Source organism: Ailuropoda melanoleuca, chromosome 10, assembly GCF_002007445.2.
Source record: "Ailuropoda melanoleuca isolate Jingjing chromosome 10, ASM200744v2, whole genome shotgun sequence".
In the NCBI taxonomy this organism is placed as follows: Eukaryota; Metazoa; Chordata; class Mammalia; order Carnivora; family Ursidae; genus Ailuropoda; species Ailuropoda melanoleuca.
Window position 1 is genome coordinate 20,873,733 of NC_048227.1, and position 23,904 is coordinate 20,897,636.

At 42.4% G+C, this 23,904-nt stretch overlaps 1 protein-coding gene across 1 annotated transcript in view; it reads left to right on the forward strand.

Annotated features, from left to right (window-relative positions):
• COG7 (component of oligomeric golgi complex 7) overlaps positions 1 to 23,904 on the forward strand; it is a 76,721-nt gene that overhangs the window by 29,971 nt on the left and 22,846 nt on the right. The window contains exons 7-11 of the mRNA XM_002927125.4: positions 3,997 to 4,195; positions 9,771 to 9,898; positions 10,772 to 10,926; positions 16,174 to 16,290; positions 22,157 to 22,222. Of these exons, the coding sequence (XP_002927171.1) occupies positions 3,997 to 4,195; positions 9,771 to 9,898; positions 10,772 to 10,926; positions 16,174 to 16,290; positions 22,157 to 22,222 (665 nt within the window). The remainder of the gene's footprint in view (positions 1 to 3,996; positions 4,196 to 9,770; positions 9,899 to 10,771; positions 10,927 to 16,173; positions 16,291 to 22,156; positions 22,223 to 23,904) is intronic.

The following is a 23,904-nucleotide window of genomic DNA, read 5'->3' on the forward strand; positions in this document are numbered from 1 at the left end:
TTTCTTTCTTTTCTTTCTTTTCTTTCTTTTCTTTCTTTTCTTTCTTTTCTTTCTTTTCTTTCTTTTCTTTCTTTTCTTTCTTTCTTTCTTTCTTTTCTTTCTTTTCTNTTTCTTTCTTTCTTTCTTCTTTCTTTCTTTCTTATAGCCATCCTAATGGATGTGAAGTGGTACCTCATTGTGGTTTTGATTTGTGTTTTCCTAATGACTAATGACGTTGAAGCATCATTTCATTTGTTTATCAGCCATTTGTATTATCTTCTTTGGAGAAACATCTGTTAAAGTCCTTTGCCCAGTTTTGAGTTGGGTTTTTGGCTTTATGTTTTGAATTCGATCTGTATTCGGGATATTAATCCCTTATTAGATATATGATCCATAAGTATTTCCTCCCATCCCATGGGTTGTTTTTTCAGTCTGTTTGCAGGGTTCCTTGATGCACAGGTTTTTAACTGTGATGTAGCCCTATTTTTCTGTTTTTCTCTTGTTGCCTGTGCTTTTGGTGTCACACGTAGAAACTGTTGCCACAGCCAGGGTCACAATTTTCCCCAGTGTTTTTTTCTTTTCTTTTCCTTTTTTTTTTGAAAAATTTATTTATTTATTTATTTTGGAGAGATAAAGCAAGCAGGCGAGGGACAGATGGAGAGGGAGAGAATCTCAAGCAGAATCTCTGCTGAGTGCAGAGCCCAACGCGGGGCTCAGTGTCACAACCCTGAAATAATGTCCTGAGCCAAAACCAAGAGTATGTGCTTAACTGACTGAGCCAGCCAGGCGTCCGAACAAATGTTTTTTCTAAGATTTTTATACTTCACTCTTAATGTTTGGGTCTGATTAATTTTTAGTTAATTTTTTGTAATGGTGCAAAGTAAGGTTCCAGTGTTTTTCTTTTGCATATGGATATCCAGTTTTCAGAGCACCATTTGTTGAAAAGTCTGTCCCTTACCCGTTGAATGGCACTCCTGTTGAAAATTAGTTGACCATGTATGTGACGGTTTATTTCTAGGCTCTCTGTCCCATTGAACTATGTGTCTATCCTTATGCCTGTGCCACACTGTTTTGATTAGAGTACCTTTGTAGTAAGTTTTGAAATCTGGAAGTTTGAGTTAGCCAATGTCCTTTTTCTTTTTTCTTAAGATTTTATTTATTTATTTGATAGAGAGCACAAGCAGGGGGAGTGGCAGGCAGAGGGAGAGGGAGAAGCAGGCTCGCCCCTGAGCAAGGAGCCTGCTGTGGGACTCAATCCCAGGATCCTGGGATCATAACCTGACCTGAAGGCAGACGCTTAACCAACTGAGCCATCCGGGTGCTCCAACAGAATTAAGTCTTCCAATCCATGAACACAGGATGGTCTTGCCATTTATTTGTGTCTTCTTTAATTTCTTCAGCAGTTTTTCAATTGTTTTCAGCATATAGGTCTTTTAGCTCCTTGGTTATGTTTATTCCTAAGTATTTTATTCTTTCTGATGCTGTTATAAATGGTATTGTTTTCTTAATTTCCTTTTTGGGTTGTTCGTTGCTAGTGTATAGAAATGCAACTGAGTTTTGCTTGTTGATTTTATATCCTGTAGCTTTGCTAAATTTGTTTATTAATGCTAAGTGTGTGTGTGTGAGGAGAGAGAGAGAGAATTCTTTAGGGTTTTCTATATATAAGATCATATATAGTTTATGAGCAGAGGTAATTTTTTTCTTTTTTATTTAGATGCCTTTTATTTCTTTTTCTTGTCCTATTGTTCTGGCTAGAACTTCCAATGCTATTTTGAATAAAATAGCAACTTGTCTTGTTCCTGGCCTTAGGGGGAAAGCTTTCAGTCTTTCGCCATTGAGTATGATAGCTGTTTTTCTTATTTGACCTTTATCATGTTGAGGAAGTTCTTTTCTATTCCTAGCTTACTGAGTTTTTTGTTTGTTTTATTATTATTTTTTTTAACATAAAGGGTGTTGAATTTTATCAAATGCTTTTTTCTGCATTAACCGAGATGGTCATGTGTTTTCTTCCCTTCATTCTGTTAATGTAGTGTATTACATTGATTAATTTCTGTACATTGAATCACTCTTCATTTTGGAAATCCACCCCAATTGGTTATGGTGTATAATCCTCTTAATATGGTTGCTGAACTTAGTTTACTAGTATTTTGTTGGGTATTGTTGATTGTGTATTTGTAAGGGAAATGGTCTCTTATTTTCTTTTAGTATCTGGTTGGCTTTGGTATCAGGTTAATGCTGGCTTCATAGAATGAGTTAGAAGCATTTTGTATTAGTTTGCCAGGACTGCCATAACTAAATATCATAGACTGGATGGTTTAAACAATAGGAGTTCATTTTCTTATGGTTCCAGGGGCTAGAAGTCCAAAGTCAAGGTATTTGGCAGGGTTGGTTTCTTCTGAGACCTCTCTTGGCTTGCCGGTGGCAGTCTTCTACCTATGTCTTCTTTCTATGGATGTCTGTGTCCTGATCTCCTCTTGTTATGAAGACACTAGTCAGATGGGATAAGGGTCCACCCAGATGACACATTTTACCATAATTGCCTCTTTAAAGCTCCTAGGTCCAAAGATAGTCACATTCTGGGATACTGGGAGATTGGACTTCAACATATGAATTTTGAATATCAACACTGTTTTTGATTACTAATTCTTCCTCCTTCCTAGTTAGTTATAGGACTATTCAGATTTTCTGTTTCTTCTTCAGCCAGTTTTGGTAAATTGTGTTTCTAGGAATTTGTCTGTTTTGGTAAATTGTGTTTCTAGGAATTTGTTTCATATAAGTTATTTAATTTGTTGGCATTTAATTGTTCATCAAATCCTCTTATAATCCCTTTTATTTCTGTAAAATTGGTAATAAATGTACTTCCCTTTGTATCTGATTTTAGTAATTTAAGTCTTCTCTTTTTTTGTCAGTCTAGATAACAGGTTTGTCAATTTTGTTGATCTTTTCAAAGAACCAACTAGTTTTGTTGATTTTTAAAATTAACTTTCTATTCTTTATTTCATTTACCTCTGCCCTAATCTTTATTATTCCCTTCCTTCTGCTAGCTTTGGGTTTAGTTTCTTCTTTTTCTTATTCCTTAATGTGTACAGTTAGGTTATTGATTTGAGATATTTCTTCCTTTTTAATGTATGTGTTTGAAGCTATAAATTTCCCTCGTAGTGTTGCTTTTGCTGTATCCTGTTGCTTTTGGGAAAGTTATGTTTTCATTTTCATTCTCTCAGGATATTTTCTCATAAAAATTTGAGTTTATTGATTTTATAGTTTTTAAACTTTTACACTTTTTTTGGCCTTAGAGTTACCTAAGAATGGCCTTATATCTTGTTTTCATGTTTGTGCATATTTAAGTTATGTTATGATAAAAAAGCATTTGATCAATGCAGGGGTGTCTGTGAGAACACCTTTCTAAATGTACTGTGTACATTTTTCCAGTTTTGTCCAAGAGATCAGTAGTGTATGAAACAGAAAAAAAAAAGACTCTTAGTGAATAAGTGGATCTATAATCTAAAAGGCCCTGAATACACTCTTCCTGGTGGTCCTTAGAATAAAAGAAAAATCCATCTTTACCGAAGATCTGTGTCAAGGGGAGAGATGGCTGTGGGCTGGTCTGCAAATCTGGCTAAATGTCCTCCAACCCTGACTCAGTGAATTGCTCTTCTTTAATTCCATTTTGTTCCCCTCCTCCCACACACTCTCAGTTTCTGCACTGTCATCCTCACAGTCCTCGCCGGCCAGTTTTGGGTGGCCATCTAAATAAATACTACGTGTGATAGATTTGGGGCCAGTAACAGATGTGAAGTAGCCAATTGTTCTAGACAGGTTGTGAGTTCTGCCAGTTACTTGGCTTTCTGAGCTTGTTTGAGTTTGGGGTAAGGACCACTTGGGGCTTACAGCTCTTGACCAGGCCACTTTCCAGCTGTTGGAAGGATTCCTCTGAGAGCAGTCCAGGAGACTGCTTTTCTAAAGGTATGCTCCTCTTTGGTCCTGTGTGCTAACGCAGATACCTCTCTTCTGCTGCAGGTTTTCAAGAACCCCCACGAGGTGGTAACTGTGCTGCTGATTCAGACTCTGGGGGCCTTGCTTCCCCCTCTGCCCGACTGCCTCAGCTCCAGCGTGGAGAGGGCAGGGCCTGAGCTGGAGCTCCTCAAGCTGCTAGAGTTCTATGACGCCACCGCCCACTTTGCCAAGGGATTGGAGATGGCGCAGCTCCCCCACCCACGTAAACATTCCTTCTGGCCTGTCTTCACTTGCTCTTTTTGAAGCTTCTGGGGCCTGGGTTTGTCTGTCTTTTCAGATGACTGATTTTACAGAATTGGAAGGGGTCCTCGTTTTCCTTCTCAGCAAATATAGAAGCCCTTTCCATGAAAACATTGCCATTATGGAAATGGTCGTTGCCTCACGTATTGACCAAGCCCAGTGCTACCTGGGGGCTTTGCATGCTCTGGGAAGTCATGGGCACTTCAGTTGGGGCTTAGAATGTAAAAGAGGTGGCTGGACATCGATGGCCTTGAATTGGCAGCAGCTTACATTGGGAGGGTAGAGTCCTCTTCCCTTTGAGGCATCATAAAACCTCAGACAACTCAACCTAAAAAGTAAGTTGAAGAGAACAAATAGGTTAGAGGAGCTTTTTGATGGGGCTTCAGCAAGTTTTTAAGGGCAGGGAGGCTGGGTGGTTATGGGGGAAACTGGCATTCCCCAGCTGTACCTGGGAGCAAAGCACTCCTAATTCCCATTTAGGAACACAGCAGTGGTATGTTACCTGTGTCCCCTGTAAGTTAAAAAGCGTCATAAACTTTTAAGTAGCACAGATCTCATGACGCATGCTGCTGTCAAATCAGGAAATCGTTTCAGGAAGCTTTGTTCTGCCATTTGGCTGCTATGTGTCACTAACTTGGTTTATTTAATAGTTATTCTCTTTAATTACATTTGCGTATAATTACTTTGTACATTCCAGGGAGTGTGTTTATTGTTCGAGTTCCGGATGATTCATAGGTGTTTTGGCTCACTCACTCGGCAGGTCTCGGTTGTGGGAGAGGCTGGGGGATGTGGATAGCTTCCAGGGGACCAGGATGCGGTGTCCAAGTGGCTAGCGTGTAGGACATGCTACCTGCTAGAGCAGAGTAGAATGAAGGTAGGGCAAAGGGCAGAAGGGCAGGTTGCCTTCCTCCCACTGGTGAAGGACGTTCTTGAAGAAGAGAGAACCACCCTCCAAAGAGTCAGACATAGAAGTGTTTTGTTAGCCAGCCACAGAAATTTAGATTTTTAAGGATTCCTATTGAGGTTTTCTTTTTTTTTTTTTTTTAAAGATTTTTATTTATTTATTTATTTGACAGAGATAGACACAGCCAGCGAGAGAGGGCACAAGCAGGGGGAGTGGGAGAGGAAGAAGCAGGCTCATAGTGGAAGAGCCTGACGTGGGGCTCGATCCCATAACGCCAGGATCATGCCCTGAGCCGAAGGCAGATGCTTAACCACTGTGCCACCCAGGCGCCCCCTATTGAGGTTTTCAAAAAAGTATTTTTTGTAAATCTAAAAATACTTCGAAAACACACAAAAATAAAAATAACAGAAGAATAAAAATGATTCACCACCTCAGCACTCAGAGCCTTTGGCAGCCTTCTGTTATATTTTCTCCCAGTAATTCAGATATAAATACACATATTCCACAAATGGAAATATATATACACACATATATATGTGTGTATATATATGTGTGTATATATATAACTACTGTTAAAAATTTGGTATATTTTCCCAAAATATCCTTATGTACTAAGGATTTTTTCCCATTGTTTGCCAAGTATGGTGCAGATATATTTTCTAACTTTATATTTTACCTTTAACATTGTTTCTGTTTTAGTAATTAATGCGTTTTAATAATTAATGCATGTACATGGCATAATTAGAAATATATAAAAGATTATTCAATAGAAAAACTAAATTTTTAAGGTAATTTAAGTTGATTTTATAATTAATAAACAATAGGTATTCATTATAGAAAAACCCAGAAAACACAAAGAAGGAAGATCGTTCTCCATCTCCCGCCTAGAAACAGTATTTTGTGTTATATACATGTGTGGATTCTGTATGAATGAGAGCGTCTTTAAGTATCCTTAAATATATTTTTTAAAGATTTTGTTTATTTATTTGAGACAGAGCGAGAGTGAGAGAGAGCCGAGCTGGGGAGGCAGTGGGGAAGGGACAGAGGGAAAGGGGTAAGCAGACACCCTGCTGAGCAGGGAGCCTGACCTGGGACTTGATCTTAGGACCCTGGAATCATGACAGCCTGAGGTAGACACTTAACCGCCTGAGCCATGCAGCTGCCCCTTAAATTTTTTTTAAAAGATTTTATTTATTGGGGCACATGGGTGGCTCGGCTAAGCGTCGGACTCTTGACTTCGGCTCAGGCCATGATCTCGGGGTCATGAGACTGAGCCCCACGTCAGGCTCTCTGCTCATCAGGAAATCTGCTTGTCCCTCCCCCTCTGCTCTTTCCACCTTTCTCCCTCTCCTTCTCTCTCTAGCTCTAAAAGAAATAAATAAAATCTTTAAAATTTTATCTATTTGAGAGAGAGCACGAGCTGTGGGGGGAGGTCAGAGGGAGAAGCAGACTCTCTGCTGAGGAGGGATCTTGACCTGAGGCTCGATCCCAGGACCCTGGGATCATGACCCAAGCCAAAGGCAGACACTTAACTGACTGAGGCACCCAGGTGCCCCTCCTTAAATATGTTTTTAATAGAATATTTTGTTACTGTTATCAACCCTGCAAATTTAATATGGACTCAATAATGTCACCTAATATATGAATTTTTCCATTTGTTCCACAAGTTGTTTTTTTTTTTCCACAAAAGTCTTTATAGCTGCCTCCCCACCTCTGCCTCCCATTAAGATCAGTTGATGCACATTGTATCTTGTCGTCTTGTCTCTTTAATCTCTTAATCTGTAACAGTCATCTCATCTCAGTGTCTTTCATGACACTGACCTCTTTGAAGAATACAGGGTAATTTTCTAGTAGAATGTCCCATATTCCGGAACTGACTGATTGATTCCTCAAGATTAAATTTAGATGAAATATTTTGGAAAGAATGCTACACTGATGATGGTGCATATTTCCTGTGGCATCACATCAGGAGACACATAACGTCCAATCACTGGTGATGGTTGAATTAATCACTTGGTAGCTGTATCCACTAGATCTCGCCCTTATAAAGGTACCGCTTCCTCTTTGTAATTAATAAGTAACCCTTGGGGCGCCTGGGTTAAGTGTCTGCCTTTGGCGCAGGTCATGATTCCAGGGTCCCAGGATAGAGCCCCACATCTGGCTTCTTGTTCAGCAGGGAGTCTGCTTCTCCCTTTGCCCCTCACTGGTCGTGCTCTCTCTCTTACTCTCTGTCTCTCAAATAAATAGATAAACAAAATCTTTTAAAAAATAAGTAACCCATGGGGTGATGCTATGAGCCCATAGGAATATGCTGATGCTCAAAAAGCATTTACCCAGTGACTTTACATCGGTTGATAATCCTTACCTGAATAAACTTTTACACCGCTGATTATAAAATGATGATTTTCTAATTCTCTCATTCCTTCTACATCTCTTTGCAGGCCTTTTATGAAGAAGAGATTTCCCTTTCTTTCCTCCCTTTTTAAAAAAAGTTTTATTTATTTAAGTCATCTCTACACCCCATGTGGTGCTCGAACTCACAACGCTGAGATCAAGAGTCTCATGCTCCTCTGACTGAGCCGGCCTGGTGCCCCCTGTCCTCACTTTCCTATCACTCTGAATTCATGGATTCTTTTTTTACTCATTGTGTTATGATTTATTATTGCCACTATTCATTTTGATGCTTGAATTATCTCAAATTTGGTCAGTGGTTTCCCCTTCGGGCTGCCTCCTGGATCTTTTTGACATGTCCCCATCAGTCTTTGAGCGCTTTCTTGCTGTTTGGCACAAACTATACCAGGAACACATACCTTCCCTGCCTCAGACCTGTGTTTTCCCCAGGAGCCTGGTTTCTTCTAGTGGGAAATGGTATTTAGAGCAAGGTCTGGACACCAAGGGTACTTGTTGTTGCTGGGCTTCCAGGCCCTTTTGTTGGACACAGGTAGGAAATACGTATTTCCAGTTTATACATATTGTTCCAAATCAGATCCACCACCACCGATTTTTTTACCTTCTGCCTTCCCAGTTGCATCTCTGGTTCCCAACTGTGTGTGTGTTTTGTATATGTAGACGTTCAGTTCTTTTCATGACTACTTTATGGGTAGGTCACAATGTGTTTAATTTATTCATTTGCCTACAAATGGACGAGTACTGGAATGCTGGATGCTAAGGTTACTATGCCGAGCAAAACGAGACACAGCCCCTGCTGTCACACAACGTCTGTTCCGGTGGGAGATAACCTAATGATCCTAGTAATGGGTGTATAATTACAAAATGAGATGAGTACTTTCAAGAAAAGCAGAGTGGTTCTAGGAGCATATATGAGCAAACAAAGCTGATCAAGCCCGGTGAATTGAGCTGAATGAGTCCTGGAAGAAAAATGGGAGGTGACCAGATGCAGGAAGATAAGGGAGAACAGGGTCCTTCCAGACAGAAGCATGGGCACGTGACCGGAAGGGAGCCTGGTGCTTCTGAGGAACTGAGAGAAGGATAGAGGCCAAGGGAATTATGAAGGAGGAAAGGCTGGGGCAGTAATAAGTAAAAAGAGCTGGCTTTTATTAAGTGTTACCACATGCTAGCCACAGATTTTATGTAATCTCCAGTAAGGCCTTATAAAGATTGACACCACTATTAAGCTCAATTTATAGTTGAGGAAACAGGCATCCAAAGTTCTATCATTGCACACAGGCACGTAAGTAGGAGGCAGGGGAGCTTGGATAGAAGAGCCTTCGCTCTTCACTGCCTCCCTCTTTCGCCTGAGGTCAGCCCGTGTGGGTCCTTGCAGGCTGAAGAAAAGATTTTGGATTCCAGTTGATGCACTCAAAGACTGATTTAGGGATGTGTCGGAAAGATTGCAGGAGGCAGCCTGAAGGGCACCCACTGACCAAATTCAAAGCAATTTGAGCATCAAAATGAATAATGACAATAATGGATCATAACACAATGAATGTAAAAAGAACACAAGTTCTCAGGGTTTATTATATTAAAGAGAAAAAGAAAAGAAAATCTCTTCTTTACAAGAGAAGGCCTGCAAGTGGATGTAGAAGGAATGAGAGGATTAGGAAATCATCATTTTATGATCAGCAATGTAAACTTTTATTCAGACAAGGATTATCAATGGATGCTGAAGTCATTTGGCTGTAAGTGTTCAGTCTAGAAGCTGAATTGCTGTGTCCTAGAGTTGCCCATGTCGATTTCTGATACAAACATGCTTTGTGTTTTTTCTGTGTAGTCGAATATTGGAATTTTTGGAATGCCTAGTAGGTGAGGTATCCTATCTCTAAAGTCCTGGAAAAGTGTTCTTCCTGCAGAGCCTTTTCTCTGTAGCACTTCTGGAGCTTGGCCTTGACCAGAGTTCTCATTTGAAGGGATTCTTCGCCATGGTGGGTTGTGGGACGAAGGGAGTTGGCATCTTTAACAGTGCTCTAGACAAATTATACACAGAGCCCAGATTCATCGGAATATTTACTGAAGTGATTGCTGAGCTTCCATGAGCAACCAAAGCAGATTAACAAAATGCGGTCACCCCTAAGGTGAAACCGGAGAAGTTCCAGTAGAGTACCATTCCCCTTTGTTTTCCAGCCATTTCGGCCTCTTTCGTTCATTATCGATTTTAATTTTTGATTCCTTCAAGATGAGCACAACCTGGTGAAGGTCACGGAATTGGTGGAGGCTGTGTATGGTCCGTACAAACCCTACCAGCTGAAATATGGCGACCTGGAAGAGAAGAACGTCCTCATCCAGATCAGTGCGGTGCCGTTGGTAATGTCCCAGTACCGCCATTGCCAGCCACGGAGGGAGGTGGGGGGAGTGGGGGCGCACCAGAGAAGGTGCAAAGAGTGGGAACAGGTCTGCAAAAACAGGCTCTACGTACCTCGTGGACTCTCGCAATCCAAGTGTAAAACGAGACCACAGATATGCTACCGATTTTCTATTTAAAATCTCAAATAAAGGTCCAGCAGAATGAGAGACTTAAATCTTTGAGGGATAAGTTGATGGTCTCCCTGACTTAATGCATTCTTATTATGGCAGCCTTCTGTCTAAGGAGCACATGCAGATGGGCACAGGAGCCGAGCCTTCAGGGATGGTGCTCCAGCGGCAGGTTCACTTGGGCAGGCCTCCGAGGGCAAGGGAAGGCACTCCCGTTGCCAATATTAAGGTGATCTAACATGACGCGAGTTGACATTCAAGAGCAGATCTCACACTAGTTAAACTCGACTGCCTCCTGCCATTTTTCCGTTTTCTAGGGATGTGCCTAGAAAGTCCATTATGCTTCACTTACATTCTTGCCCCTGAAGGAAGCATTTTCATTTCCCTACATTCTTATGGAGTGTTTGATACAGAGAATTTGAATTCTAGCTTTAGAGCCAGCGGGGAGATGGCATCTTAATCTCAGAAAAAGAGGAAAGAGATAAAAAATGGAAGGCTTTTGTGCCAAGGGTTGGTGTGTGTGATCTCACTGGCCATGTAGGTGTCCTTCCATTGGGTCAGGCTCTGGAAGGGCTCTCCAAGCTTGGGACTGCATTTCGCTGCCTGACCACAGGCAAAGACGTTTGGAGGTCTTGCCCATCTTAATGTCTGTTCATCTGTTCTCGAGTCTGAGGCGGCTCTCGTTTGTCCATATTTGCTGACCAGGAGCATGGGGAAGTCATTGACTGTGTGCAGGAACTGAGCCACTCTGTGAACAAGCTCTTTGGTCTGGCATCTGCAGCCGTGGACAGATGCGTCCGATTCACCAACGGCCTGGGGACCTGTGGCTTGCTGGCAGCACTGAAATCCCTCTTTGCCAAGTAAGGCTGGGGTGTGGGGACGGGGCTGGTCCCACAGGAAGGTGCTCTCTGCCCCAGTTAAAAATGCATGTGTTCTGTGTTCCTCCTGTGAGTCCTGGAGAAGCATGTGTACCTGAGCCTGAGGGGGGGCAATCTTTTTTTTTTCCTTCCAATTTTTAAAAAAGATTTTATTTATTTCGAGAGAGAGACAGAGATAGCAAGAGAGAGCACGAGCCGGGAGGACAGGGGCAAGCAGGCTCGCCACTGAGCAGGAAGCCCGAAGCGGGGCTCGATCTCAGGACCCTGGGATCGTGACTTCAGCCAAAGGCAGACACTTAACTGACTGAGCCACCCAGGCACCCCCCCAAGGGGGCAATCTTAAGGATATTCCTTGCAGCATCGTTAGTGATAGTGGAACATTTGAAGCAACCTGAATGTCCATGAATTTGACAACGGCTGCGTAAGATACGGTATATTTATACAAGGGAACTCTATTTGGCAGTTACAGCCTTAATTAGATCTACACATATCCACATTGATGGATCTCAGAAACATGGTATGTGAAAAAAAGGAAAAGAAATTGCAGAATATTATATAGAGTCTAATACAATATGTAAAAAGAACATACAAAAAATAGGGTATATTTTCCATTGCAGGGTTCGGCAAGCTTTTTCTGCAGAGGGCCAGATGGTAAGCATTTTAGGCTTAGTGGGCCTTGTGGTCAATAGAGACTTTTGTAGATGACACATAAATGAATGGGTGTGGCTGTATTCCAGGAAAACTTTATTTACAAAAAAGCCAGAAGTACCAATCCCTGTTCTGGATCTTTTTTTTATGCTCTAACATGCGTTATATATTCCTGTAGAGTAGAGGTCGACAAACTCTAGCTCATGAGCCAAATCTGGCCTGCTCCCAGTTTTTGTAAATCAAGTTTTATTGGAATGCAGTCATGCCCCTTCACTTACCTATGGTCTATGAAGGTAGAATTCAATAGTTAGGACAGATCTTGGGCTTCATGAAGCCTAAAATATCTGTACCTTAACAGAAAAAGTGCTGAGCCCTGATGTGTGGAAGGTTAGGCCACAAACTCAAAACAGCGGTTATCTCTGGGGAGATGGGGAAGGACTAGGGTGGTGTTCATAGGGAATTGAGCTTTATTTGTTGTCTTCTGACTTTTAAAAAAGGAGCATACATTACACATTTCTTAGGTAATTAAAAATATAAAATGAGAAAAATATACACATGCTAAATAAGTGAAGGAATTCAGTTGTAAAAAACCCCGTGTTACATGATTCTATCTCTGTGAAGTGTCCAAAACAGGCAAATCGGTAGAAAATAGACTGATGGTTGCCTAGGGCTGAGGAGAGGTGGGCATTTGGAGGAGACGGGGGAATGACTACCAAAAGGTACAGGGCTTTTTGTACATCATGAAAATGTTCTAAAGTTGATTATGGTGAAGGTCACACAGCTCTGTGACTACACGAAAAACCATTGAATTGTGCTCTTTAAATGGGTGAATTGTGTGGTGTGTGAATTACATCACAACAGAGCTGTTGAAAGAAAGAAAGGAAAGAAGAGGACACGAAGTTACATTTAGTTAAAAAAAGGAAAAGCGAGCAAGCAGCCTAAGGCTGGAGTTTCCAACCTGTGCAGTTGGGCGCCACAGCCCTCGGGAGATCAGAGCTCCAGTTGCCAGCTTATTGACGGATACATTCTTAGGCTCTTCAGAGACCTTCCCTTGGTAGCTTGGTCTAGATTGGAGTTGCCCTCAGTCTCAAGAAATTTATTTTTATTTTGTATTTTGTTTTATTTTTTTTATTTTTTTAAAGATTTTATTTATTTATTTGACAGAGATAGAGACAGCCAGCGAGAGAGGGAACACAAGCAGGGGGAGTGGGAGAGGAAGAGGCAGGCTCCTAGCGGAGGAGCCTGATGTGGGGCTCGATCCCATAACGCAGGGATCACGCCCTGAGCCGAAGGCAGACGCTTAACCGCTGTGCCATCCAGGCGCCCCTTGTATTTTGTTTTAGAGAGAGAGTGTGTGCGAGCCTGGGGTGGGGTGAGGGGCAGCAGAGGGAAAGAGAGAGAATCTTAAGCAGGCTCCACACTCAGCGTGGAGCCTGACGTGGGGCTCGATCTCATGACCCTGAGATCATGACCTGAGCTGAAATCAAGAGTCAGACGCTTAACCAACTGAGCCAGCCAGGTGCCCTACAAGAATTTTTTTTTTTTTTTAAGTGAACAGAATGCTGTTTTTCTATAGTAAGTTTAGGGAGCTCTTGTCATTCCAGAAATACTGGGCACGCCCTTGCGAGCTCTGAGGTCCGTGGAGCCAGAACTCTAGGTCACCGCAGCGGGCAGTCAGTACCATCGGAGGGCAGCTCACAGTGTAGGCAGTAGGGCCGCCAAGGACACAGACGCTGCTCTCAGACGGGGGTGTGACCAGATGCATTCCCATAGAAAGAGAAGTATGAGCAACAAGTCTCAGAATGGGCCACTTCTGTCTCCGCCACCAACCAGGAAATTTTGTGGATGGAAAGAATTTTTTTATTGAGATCTAAAAGTTTTATTATGAAATAACAAAAATAATGCATTAATTTTTTAAAAATACATAAAGGTATAAAAAAGTGAAAGTCTTCCTCCCTTCCTGCCCACCCTTAGTCCTTCCACTCAGAAATACCCACTTTTGAACATTTTGCTTTTAGTCCTTCAAAAGAAGACGTTCAGCTCTTCCCTCTGTACTTTAAAGATTTTTTATCAACCTTAACTATTGTATCTTGAGGAACTAGTGTATATAAGGCTGTACTTCTCTCTTGTCCTCTGTCCTTCTCAGCTCTTGTGAGTGATGTTTTTACTTCTAGTTCTTCTCTTGGTTATTTTGATTACTTCATTTAAAAAAATAACACAGATCTATATTAAAAATTCAAACTGTACAGAGGGGATGTGGTGAAAGTAGGTCACCTCGCGAAGGGAAGATTTGGAAGCTATCCCAGCAGCTGCTGTCTGTAAAATGAGGGCAATCAGTGTGAAGCTCACCCGAGCGGGGTTGAGATGGGACACCGTTCAGTCATGGGGAGGGCATGAGGGACGGCAGGACGGAACACTCAGGAGGCAGGAGGGGATTGGCCTAACTTGAACTAGGGTGAGCCCGTAGGGTATGGCAGCTGAGAAGGGATTTCAGAATCGGGCTTTCCAGCTATGCTGGGAGTGTGGGCTCTGGGGTTGGAGCCCCCTGGGCTCAGTCCTGGCTCTGATGCTTACTGCTTGGGACCTCTTGGTGTCCTGGTGTCTTTTGGAGTCAAGTGATGAGGATCTCCCCATGGCAGTCATGGCTATTACGTGAAAGCAGGTAATTAAAGCCCCCAACACAGCGACTCTCACGTGGTAGAGACACACGGAAATGGTTATCATGAGAGAGAATTGGAAGGTCTGGGGACAAATGTGATGAAAATGTGATTGATACACACTGTGGCTGGACAGACGCCCCCTCCCTCCTCCCGTGCTCTGCTGCCTGCTCCGAGTCCAGGGAACACTTTCGTGAGCTGCTGCAGAGCAGGTGCACAGCTGGGTCGCACACTCTTCTAAGACACATTCGTCATAGTTCAGGGTGGTGGCCCAGTTGTTTAACATGACGTTGAACCATGATTATATTCCCCAACATCCCCCTGTCAGGTGGTCCTTGAGGCCCCTCCTCCTCCCCCAAGGACCGATTCCCCCAAGAAAGCTGTCACCTCTCTTGGTGCAAAGGGATGGTAACATTAGTGGGATTTGGGTTTCGTAGTTCTCAGCTATCAAGCCAGAGGCCCGTGTAAGGGGAGCAGCAGTGTCATTTGTAGTTAGCGGAGCAGAGCAGTCTGAAGCCGTTTCTGCTGCTTGGTTCTTTGGCCTTCCTTTCCATGGCACAAGCTTACTCTTCAGGGCTGTGCCCTGGGGTCACATCCTACTTTCCTCACTTAGAGCTAGTGATTTGGGAAGGGAGAGAGGTCAGGCTTCTTGTGATGCACACAGATGTCTTAGGTTTTCAGGGAGCCTCTTGGTTTCCAGAGAACACGACCCCTGCTCACCCGTGTCCTCCTCACCATACCCTCCCAAGGACGTGCGATATTCGTTCATGTTCCAAGAACTGTACATCCTTAGAAACAACACCACCTCACATCAGCTTTCATTTTATACTTTTCAGAGAATTGTATATATTAGTTCATTTAGTTTTTAATTTTATTTATTTATTTGTAAGCAAGAGCGAGCATGCACGAGAGGAGGGAGAGGGACAACCAACCCCACACTGCGCACAGAGCCTGACTCGAGGCTTAATCTCATGACCCTGAGATTATGACCTGGGTCAAAACCAAGAGTCTGACGCTTAACCGACTGAGCCACCCAGAAATCCCTATGTCATTTATTTGATCATGGCAACTCCTTGAGGCAGTATAGAAGGCACCATTAATTAAGTCCATTTTAAAGATGAGGAAACAGGCCCAAAGACATCCAGACACTGTCTCAGGGCCCCAATGCAAGTCTTGAATTCATCCAGAAACTGTTTGCTGGTGTCTCTTTTGTGCCTAGCTCTGTGCTAATTCCTGGGGACACCGTTATGAGTTGCAAGGAGGTGGACTCTGTGCTCCCGTAGCTTCTAACCTAGTGACAGCACATACATTAAACTCATACAGGAAAGAAGCGACGGGCTTGTACTTGTGCTGGGTGCTGTGGAGGAAAGCAGCTGGGGAACTGGGGGAGCAAACAGCAGCCTGAGGGGGAGGGGCCTCAGCTTCAAATCCAGTTTCACATCCTGTGCCATTCAAGTCGGGCACCTGCCTGCCATGGAGCTTGGCTGTTTAATCTAAATTGGTGAGGGAGGGTCAAGAATCCTGCAAGAGTACCCTAGGCATCGGCGAGCTGCCTTACTGTGTGCTAGGTGACAGTCAGGTATCATAGTGGGACTGTGACATGTCATGACAGTTCTTTGGGCCAGGGAGTCACGAGCACCACCTCTCACCTGGTAGGTCACCAGAGCCTTCCTCTTAGTGGCTTTCCCCTTCTCTCTCATCTTGAGCATCTCTTAAAGCCGCCCTTCCAGGTGAGAAAGATGGTCCTGCCATACAGAAAAGACCCTTCTGAGGTCAGAGTTTACAAGTCGTCTGACTCCTCTGTGGGAGCCTCTAAAGACGCTCTTGAGGTCCTTAGCCTTTGTCCAAAGCCGCGTAATTCCAGGTGTCTTTAGAGCCGAGGAGTTTATGATCACATCCCTGTTGTTTTTTTCTTTCCCCGTAGGTATGTGTCTGATTTCACCAGTACTCTCCAGTCAATACGAAAGAAGTGCAAGCTCGATGATATTCCTCCCAACTCGCTTTTTCAAGAAGATTGGACAGCTTTTCAGAACTCCATCAGGTAAAAATGAGGGCTGTAACTTAAATGTGTGCCCCCCCATGTAGTAAGCAGAAACATGCATCATATAATATGTAAAAATGATAAATGTGTTTGTAAGGGGTTCATTATTATTTTCTCACTGCTTTTTTTTTTTTTTAAAGCAAAAACTGTAAACTCTAAAAACAAGCCAGTTAAAAACAACAACAATAGCAGCAACCCAGAAAGACCCCTCTCACTGTTAAAGCATTTTAAAGTCTTTGTGCGGTCCTCATCTCCTTTGGTGACTTACCTTTTTTTTTTATATTTGGTTTGAGATTTTTTTTCCCCCTTAGCCTGTAATTTTTCAGGCCTAAAATAACTTAGAGCTTATATTTTAGAAAATACACAGTTGACTGAATCCAATTTTTACTATTTTTTAAAATTTTTAAATTTTTTAAAGATTTTTTCTTTCTTTCTTTCTTTTCTTTCTTTCTCTCTTCTTTCTTTCTTCCTTCCTTCCTTCCTTCCTTCCTTTTTCTTTCTTCCTTCCTTCCTTCCTTTCTTTTTCTTTCTTCCTTCCTTCCTTTCTTTTTCTTTCTTTCTTCCTTCCTTTTCTCTTTCTTTCTTTCTTTTCTTTTCTTTTCTTTTCTTTTCTTTTCTTTTCTTTTCTTTTCTTTCTTTCTTCCTTTCTTTTCTCTTTCTTTCTTTCTTTTCTTTTCTTTTCTTTTCTTTTCTTTTCTTTTCTTTTCTTTCTTTCTTTTCTTTCTTTCGTTTTTTTAAGTAATCTGTACACCCAACATGGGTCTTGAACCCACAAACCTGAGATTCAGGGTCACACGTTCCACTGACTGAGCCAGCCAGGGACCCCAGATCCTATTTTTAGATCTAAGCACCATACCACTACACTTAGTGGTAAGTGTAGTAAGGCAACATTATCTGGCCTGAAAAGGACCATGTTAGAGTTCCATAACAGGTGTTGAGGTCACTCCCAAGTGGTGGTTGACGGCCAGATTCTGGGGTAGGCCCTGTGACCTGTAGGCCAATAGAGAGACCCCTGTTGCTCCAAGCCCTGAGCCCTGGTGGGTTTGTAATCAGCAGTGGCCTGAGAAGGTTTGGCCTTTGAAAAGGTCCAGCCAGAAAGCGCAGACCTTTGGCCTGGCCAGATCTGACCTAGGGATGTGGTTTTTTGATCACATCATTTATAAAATTTGCGGTTAGTTGTCAACATTTATAAACCAGATTTAACATAATCCAGATTGCTCACATCACCTAAACATTGGAAGCCCTAGAAGCAGTGGGTTCGCGTCATCTCCCTGGGGCTGGTCGCTGAAGCCCCCGCCAGACTGGCCATATGTTTTCTTGTGCCACTGTTCTCCTGCTACCATGTGGGGTAGCCACTCTACTCTTAGGCTGAGATAAAAAAAACAACCCAGAATTTCTTTTCCTTAAAACCACTCTTCATGGTAGTACATTCTGAAGCCAGAGGTTGCCCTTCACGCGCTTGCCTGACCCCTGGTCTAGGTAGTGTGCTTGGGGTGCCCATGACACTTGGGGTTCTCAGTGTGGTGGTCCACTCCAGAGCGCATCCAGACCCTCTGAGAGCTCTCTCTCTCTCTTTTTTTTTTTAAGGATTATATTTATTTGTTTTTAGAGAGAGTGAGAGAGCGAGGGAAGGGACAGAGGGGAAGGGGGAAGGACAAGCACACTCCACACTGAGCACGGAGTCTGACTCTGGGCTCGATCCCATGACCCCGAGATCATGACTTGGGCCGAAATCAAGAGTCAGATGCGCAACTGACTGAGCCACCCAGGCACCCATGAAAGCTGTCTTTAATCAGAGCAGATCCAGTTCCTCCCAGGGCCATTTGGATAATATCCTCATGGGCTCTGATCTGGACTTTTTTTTTTTTTTTTTGGATGAAATTTAATATTCTGGATGCTGACTATATCCCCTCTCATCTGTGGTGGCTTGGTATACCAGAAAATATTATGTACCAGGTTATTCTGTTTCACCTGAGGCAAGTGAAAAGTGGAATATTTCATTTTCTCATGAACCTTTCTTATGATGGAATGCCCAGATACCCTGGTTATGGATAGGCACTTTTAGAGAAGTTAAAATTTAACTAAAGTTAAGATGTTTTTAATCCTTGGATTTGTCCTGACATTTATAGTTTGGTGTTGAAGGACTCAGTCACTGAAGTTTGAGGCCTAGCATAAAATTACTTGAAAATGAAAAGATTATTAAATTCAAGTATGATGGTTATTTGGGTTTATCTCTGAGGAGCCAAATGGATTATTCTTCATCTGCCTTTCATGGGATCAGAGAGAGATACTTATAGTATAAAAACAGTTTTCTTTGCCTTGGGGATAGTAGACATCTAACAAATACTAAGTAATGAATTTTGGTTTTTAAATTTTAATTTAATTTTTTTAAAAAGATTTTTGTTTATTTGACAGAGAGAGACACACCGAGAGAGGGAACACAAGCAAGGGGAGTGGGAGAGGGAGAAGCAGCCTTCCCGTTGAGCAGGGAGCCTGACGCGGGGCTCGATCCCAGGACCCTGGGATCATGACTTGAGCTGAAGGCAGACGCTTAACAACTGAGCCACCCAGGCTCCCCTAATTTAATTTTTTTAACCACCTTTATCTATTTCATCCATCCCTCCACCCACCTACCCCTGGCAATCATCAGTTTGTTCTTTGTAGTTAAATAAGTCTGTCTCTTTTTTGTTTTGTTTCTTAAATTCTACACATGAATGAAATCATATGGTGTGTGTCTTTCTCTGACTTATTTCACTTAGAATAATATCCTCTAGGTCCATCCATGTGCTCGCAAATGACAAGATCTCGTTCTTTTTTATGGCTGAATAATAGTCCATCGTATATATATATATACCACATACTCTATCCATTCATTTACGGATGGACATTTGGTTGCTTCCATATCTTGGCTGTTGTAAATAATAATGTTGCAATCAACATAGGGGTGGGTATTTGAATTAGTGTTTTTGTTTTCTTTGGATAAATACCCAGTAGTGACATTACTAGAGCATATGGTAATTCTGTTTTTAATTTTTTGAGGAAGCTCCGTANAGTTTTGACTTCTAGGATGTGATAACATCATTGCTCATTACACCCACCTTTTTCTAACCTTCTGGCTCTGCCCTGTCTGCTACCTTCTGAGTTATGTTATATATTTGTCTTGTCTTTCTTTCTTTCTTTCTTTCTTTCTTTCTTTCTTTCTTTCTTTCTTTCTTTCTTGTTTTTTCTATTACATACACCTGGCTTTTCCCTCATTCTTTACCTGGACTCCCTGGTGTTTGATGTCTATTCGACAGGGTNGAGAGAGGGAACACAAGCAGGGGGAGTGGGAGAGGAAGAAGCAGGCTCATAGCGGAGGAGCCTGATGTGGGGCTCGATCCCAGAACGCCGGGATCACGCCCTGAGTTGAAGGCAGACGCTTAACCGCTGTGCCACCCAGGCGCCCCTCTTTCTTTCTTTCGAGAGGGAGAGAGAATGAGCATGAGTGGGAAGAAAGGGGCAGAAGGAGAGGGAGAGAGATAATCTTAAGCAGGCTCCATGCTCAGCACAGAGCTCAATGTGGGGCTCTTATCTCACGACCCTGAGATCAATGACCTGAGCCAAAATCAAGAGTTGGATGCTTAACTGACCGAGCCACCCTGGTGCCCCAATACTTATTATTTCTTATATTTTTTATTATAGCCATTCTGATAGGTGTGAGGTGATGTCTCATTGTGGTTTTGATTCACATTTCCCTGATGATGAGTGATGTTGAGCATCTTTTCATGAACCTGTTGATCATTTGTCTGTCTTTGGGAAAATGTCTGCTAAGTCCTCTGCTCATTTTTTAATTGGATTATTTCATTTTTTTGGTGTTGAGTTGTATATGTTCTTTATATATTCTGGATGTTAACCCCTTATCGGATATATCATTTGGAAACATCTTCTCCCATTCAGTAGATTGCCTTTTTGTTTTGTTGATGGTTTCCTTTGCAAAAAACAAAAGCTTTTTATTTTGGTGGTGTAGTCCCAATAGTTTAATTTCACTTTTGTTTCCCTTGCCTGAGGAGATGTATTTAGAAAAATGTTTTTATGGCCAATGTCAAAAAATATTGCGTATTTTTCCTCCTGGAAGTTTTATGATTTCGGGTCTCACATTTAAGCTTTAATCCATTTTGAGTTTATTTTTGTGTATGGTGGAAGGAAGTGGTCTGGTTTCGTTGTTTTGCATGTGGCTGTCCAGTTTTCCCAACACCATTTGTTGAAGAGGTTTATTTATTCTGTCTTTTCCCCATTGTATATTCTTGCCTCCTTTGTCATAGATTAATTGACGATATATGTGTGGGTTTATTTCTGAGCTCTCTTATTCTGTTCTGTTGATTGTTACTGTTATTGTGCCAGTACCATACTGTTTTGATTACTCCGATATATCTTGAAATCTGGGATTGCGATCCCTCCAGCTTTATTCATCTTTCTCAGGATTGCTTTGGCTATTTTCAGGGTGTTTTGTGGTTCCATACAGATTTTAAGATTATTTGTTCTAGTTTTATCAAAAATGCTGTTGGTTTTTTGATAGGGATTGCATTAAACCTGTAGATTGCTTTGGGTAATGTGGACAATTTAACAATATTGGTTCCTCCAACCATGAGCATAGAACATCTTTCCATTTGTATCATCTTCAGTTCCTTTCATCAGTGTTTTATAGTTTTCAGAGTACAGGTCTTTCTTTCTCTTTGGTTAAGTTTATTCCTAGGTGTTTTATTTTTGGTGCAGTTGTAAATGGGATTGTTTTCTTAATTTCTCTTTCTGCTTCTTCATTATTAGTGTAAAAAATGCAACAGATTTCTGTACATTGATTTTGTATCCTATGACTTTATTGAATTCATTGATCAGTTCTAGTAGTTTTTTTGGTGGAGTCTTTAGGGTTTTCTCTGTATTGTATCATGTCATCTGCAAATAGTGAAAGGTTTAGCTTTTCCTTACCAGTTTGGATGCCTTCTGTTTCCTTTTGTTGTCTGATTGCTGTGGCTGGATTTCCAGTGCTATGTTGAATAAAAGTGGTGAGAGTGGGCATCCTTGTCTTGATCCTTATAGGAAAAGCTCTCAGTTTTTCCCCATCGAGAATGATATTAGCTGTGGGTTTTTCATATATGGCCTTTATTATGTTGAGGTATGTTCCCTTTATACCTACTTTGTTGAGAGTTTTTGTCATGACTGGTGTTGTACTTTGTCAGATGCTTTTTCTGCATCTATTGAGATGATCATATGATTTTTATCCTTTCTCTTGTTGATGTAGTATATCAGGTTGACTGATTTGCAAATATTGAACCACTGTTGCATCCCTGGAATAAATCCCACTTGATCGTGGTGGATGATTTTTTAAATATATTGTTGGTATCTAAATTTTATTTTATTTTTTTAAGTTTTTAAATTTATTTTACTTATCTCTACACCCCTTGTGGGGCTTGAACTCATGACCCCAAGATCTAAAGTCAACGTGCTCTTCTGACTGAGCCAGTCAGGTGCCCTGGTTTTTAATTTTAGATATGAAGTATTTCTAGCCCATTTCCTTAAGGACAGAAGCCCAAAGCACCTCAGTATTTAGGAAATGTAGGACCTGTGGGACAAAACTGGGGGACAAAACTGTGATTCCCAGCAGAGAGGCCTGTGACTTGAGGATGTTAGAAGAGAGTCGCGTTTACCTTCTCCGTGAATTACTGATTAGTGAGACATGTCAGGTAGACTGTCCAATGGTTAACCGCTTCTCCAGAACCCAGCACCCCCAAAAGGAGTGAATACGTAGAATGTTTATGAATGAGACAGTGTTTGTCCTGTAAATGTCAACATTCCAGCTACTTGAACTTGAAGTGCTTTTTGTTTTGTTTAGGATAATAGCCACCTGTGGCGAGCTCTTGCGGCAATGTGGGGACTTCGAGCAGCAGCTAGCAAACAGGTAGGCCAGAGCTTTGGGTGAGTCCCTGGGATCCTGGCTGGGGAAGAACCGGATACAGTGCACAGCACAGTGATGACAACATACAGTCAAATCTGAAAGTCATACGGCTCGAGGACTGTCTGTACCTAGATACAAAGTGTCATTACTGTCATCATTAAACATTTACTGAGCACCTAGAAAGGGCAAGGCTCTGAGCTGCTTGGCAGTGGTCACAAAGTTTTCGTTAGATACGGAAGTTGAACCCCAAATGAGGAGACAGTAGGTGTTGTCTCCAAATTATAAATGGGCTGGGTTCCTCCTGCTTGTTAGTAAGTTAATTATCAGGACTCTAAGTTTCTCCGTATAAACAGCATTATAGGAGGTGGTGAAGGCCCCTGGGGCTTCTTCTTGCCACTTTCTGTCTTCTTTCATTTCTGTGCCCACGGACTGTCTTCAAGTTCATGATCTCCCACAGTGGTTCTCATTCTGGGCAGTGTCTCGCCACGGGGTAGAACGGGCAGCTGCGGAAATCCCAAGCAGTCCAGCACAGAAATGATGTGACTTCCTGGACCGAATAGAACCCAAGCACCACAGGCACGTAGCGGAGTGTGTGTAAATAATATAAACGCCGTGAACATAGACCACCCCCCGCCCCCCGCACACACTCATGCCAACATGCACACCTGCACACTGGGTGAGGGGAGCGTGAGGTGGAGGGCGAGTGGGTCTGAGTTTTCAGAGGACTCCTGGGAAGAGCTGAAGGTGTAACATCTATGTGTTTAAAAGAAGGCATGCAGCTTCTTATTTTCTTAATTTCGGTGGTAATTATAGCCTGGCCCCAGCTCTTTGCAAAAATGAAAACAGTTCATGAGTATACGAAATAAAAATGGAAACCTCTCACCCTCAAAATCCTCTCTAGAAGAAACATTATTAACATCTGCCCCCACCCATAATATTTATTGAGCTCTGATATTAAGGACTTTATAGGAATTAAGTCATTAATCCTCCCAGCAGCCAAAGAGGTAAGTACTGTTCGTCTGCATTTCTACAGATGAAGGGACATTGAGGCATCGAGGCATTGAGGCACAGGTAGTAACTTAAGTAAAAGAAATGATCTGTGAAAGTAGCTACATCTGAGGTCACAGGACCACGAGGCAGTGATTTGAACCTGGACATCAGCTGAGCCATCCAGAGTGTGTCACCCCCACACTGCCCGTACTCTCTGTCTCACAAATTATCGTTCCACCCTGGACTTGGGTGTCTCTTCTGCATGTGTACAGCAGACACCTTTTGTATCAGGACATACAGGCTTTCCTTCGTCTTTTAATGAAGGCGAAATTTACATTCTAAAAGGAAAAGCGGGATCTGGTTAGGAAGCTGAACGGGGCCGTGGTAGATAGAGGATATGCATCTCCATCTGCATTTTGCAGCCCAGAGAAGCTGAAAGTTCTGACCGAGCTTTGGCGTGAGATGAGAGCTGGGCGTATCCAGGGGAGCCTCTTTAAGAGGTGACATCATTCTGGAAGCCCTGAGCCTGGAAAGGGAAAAGAGCGACAGTCACCATCTGTGTTCCCATCAGGGAGGCCACGGGTGTGGCAGCTGCCCATAAAGCTTATCTTATCTGCCTGTCAATCTCCCCTCAATCTCCCCTGTGGAAGCCAGACTTGGCCCAAGGAACGCCTCCCCCCCCACCCGCCCCACCG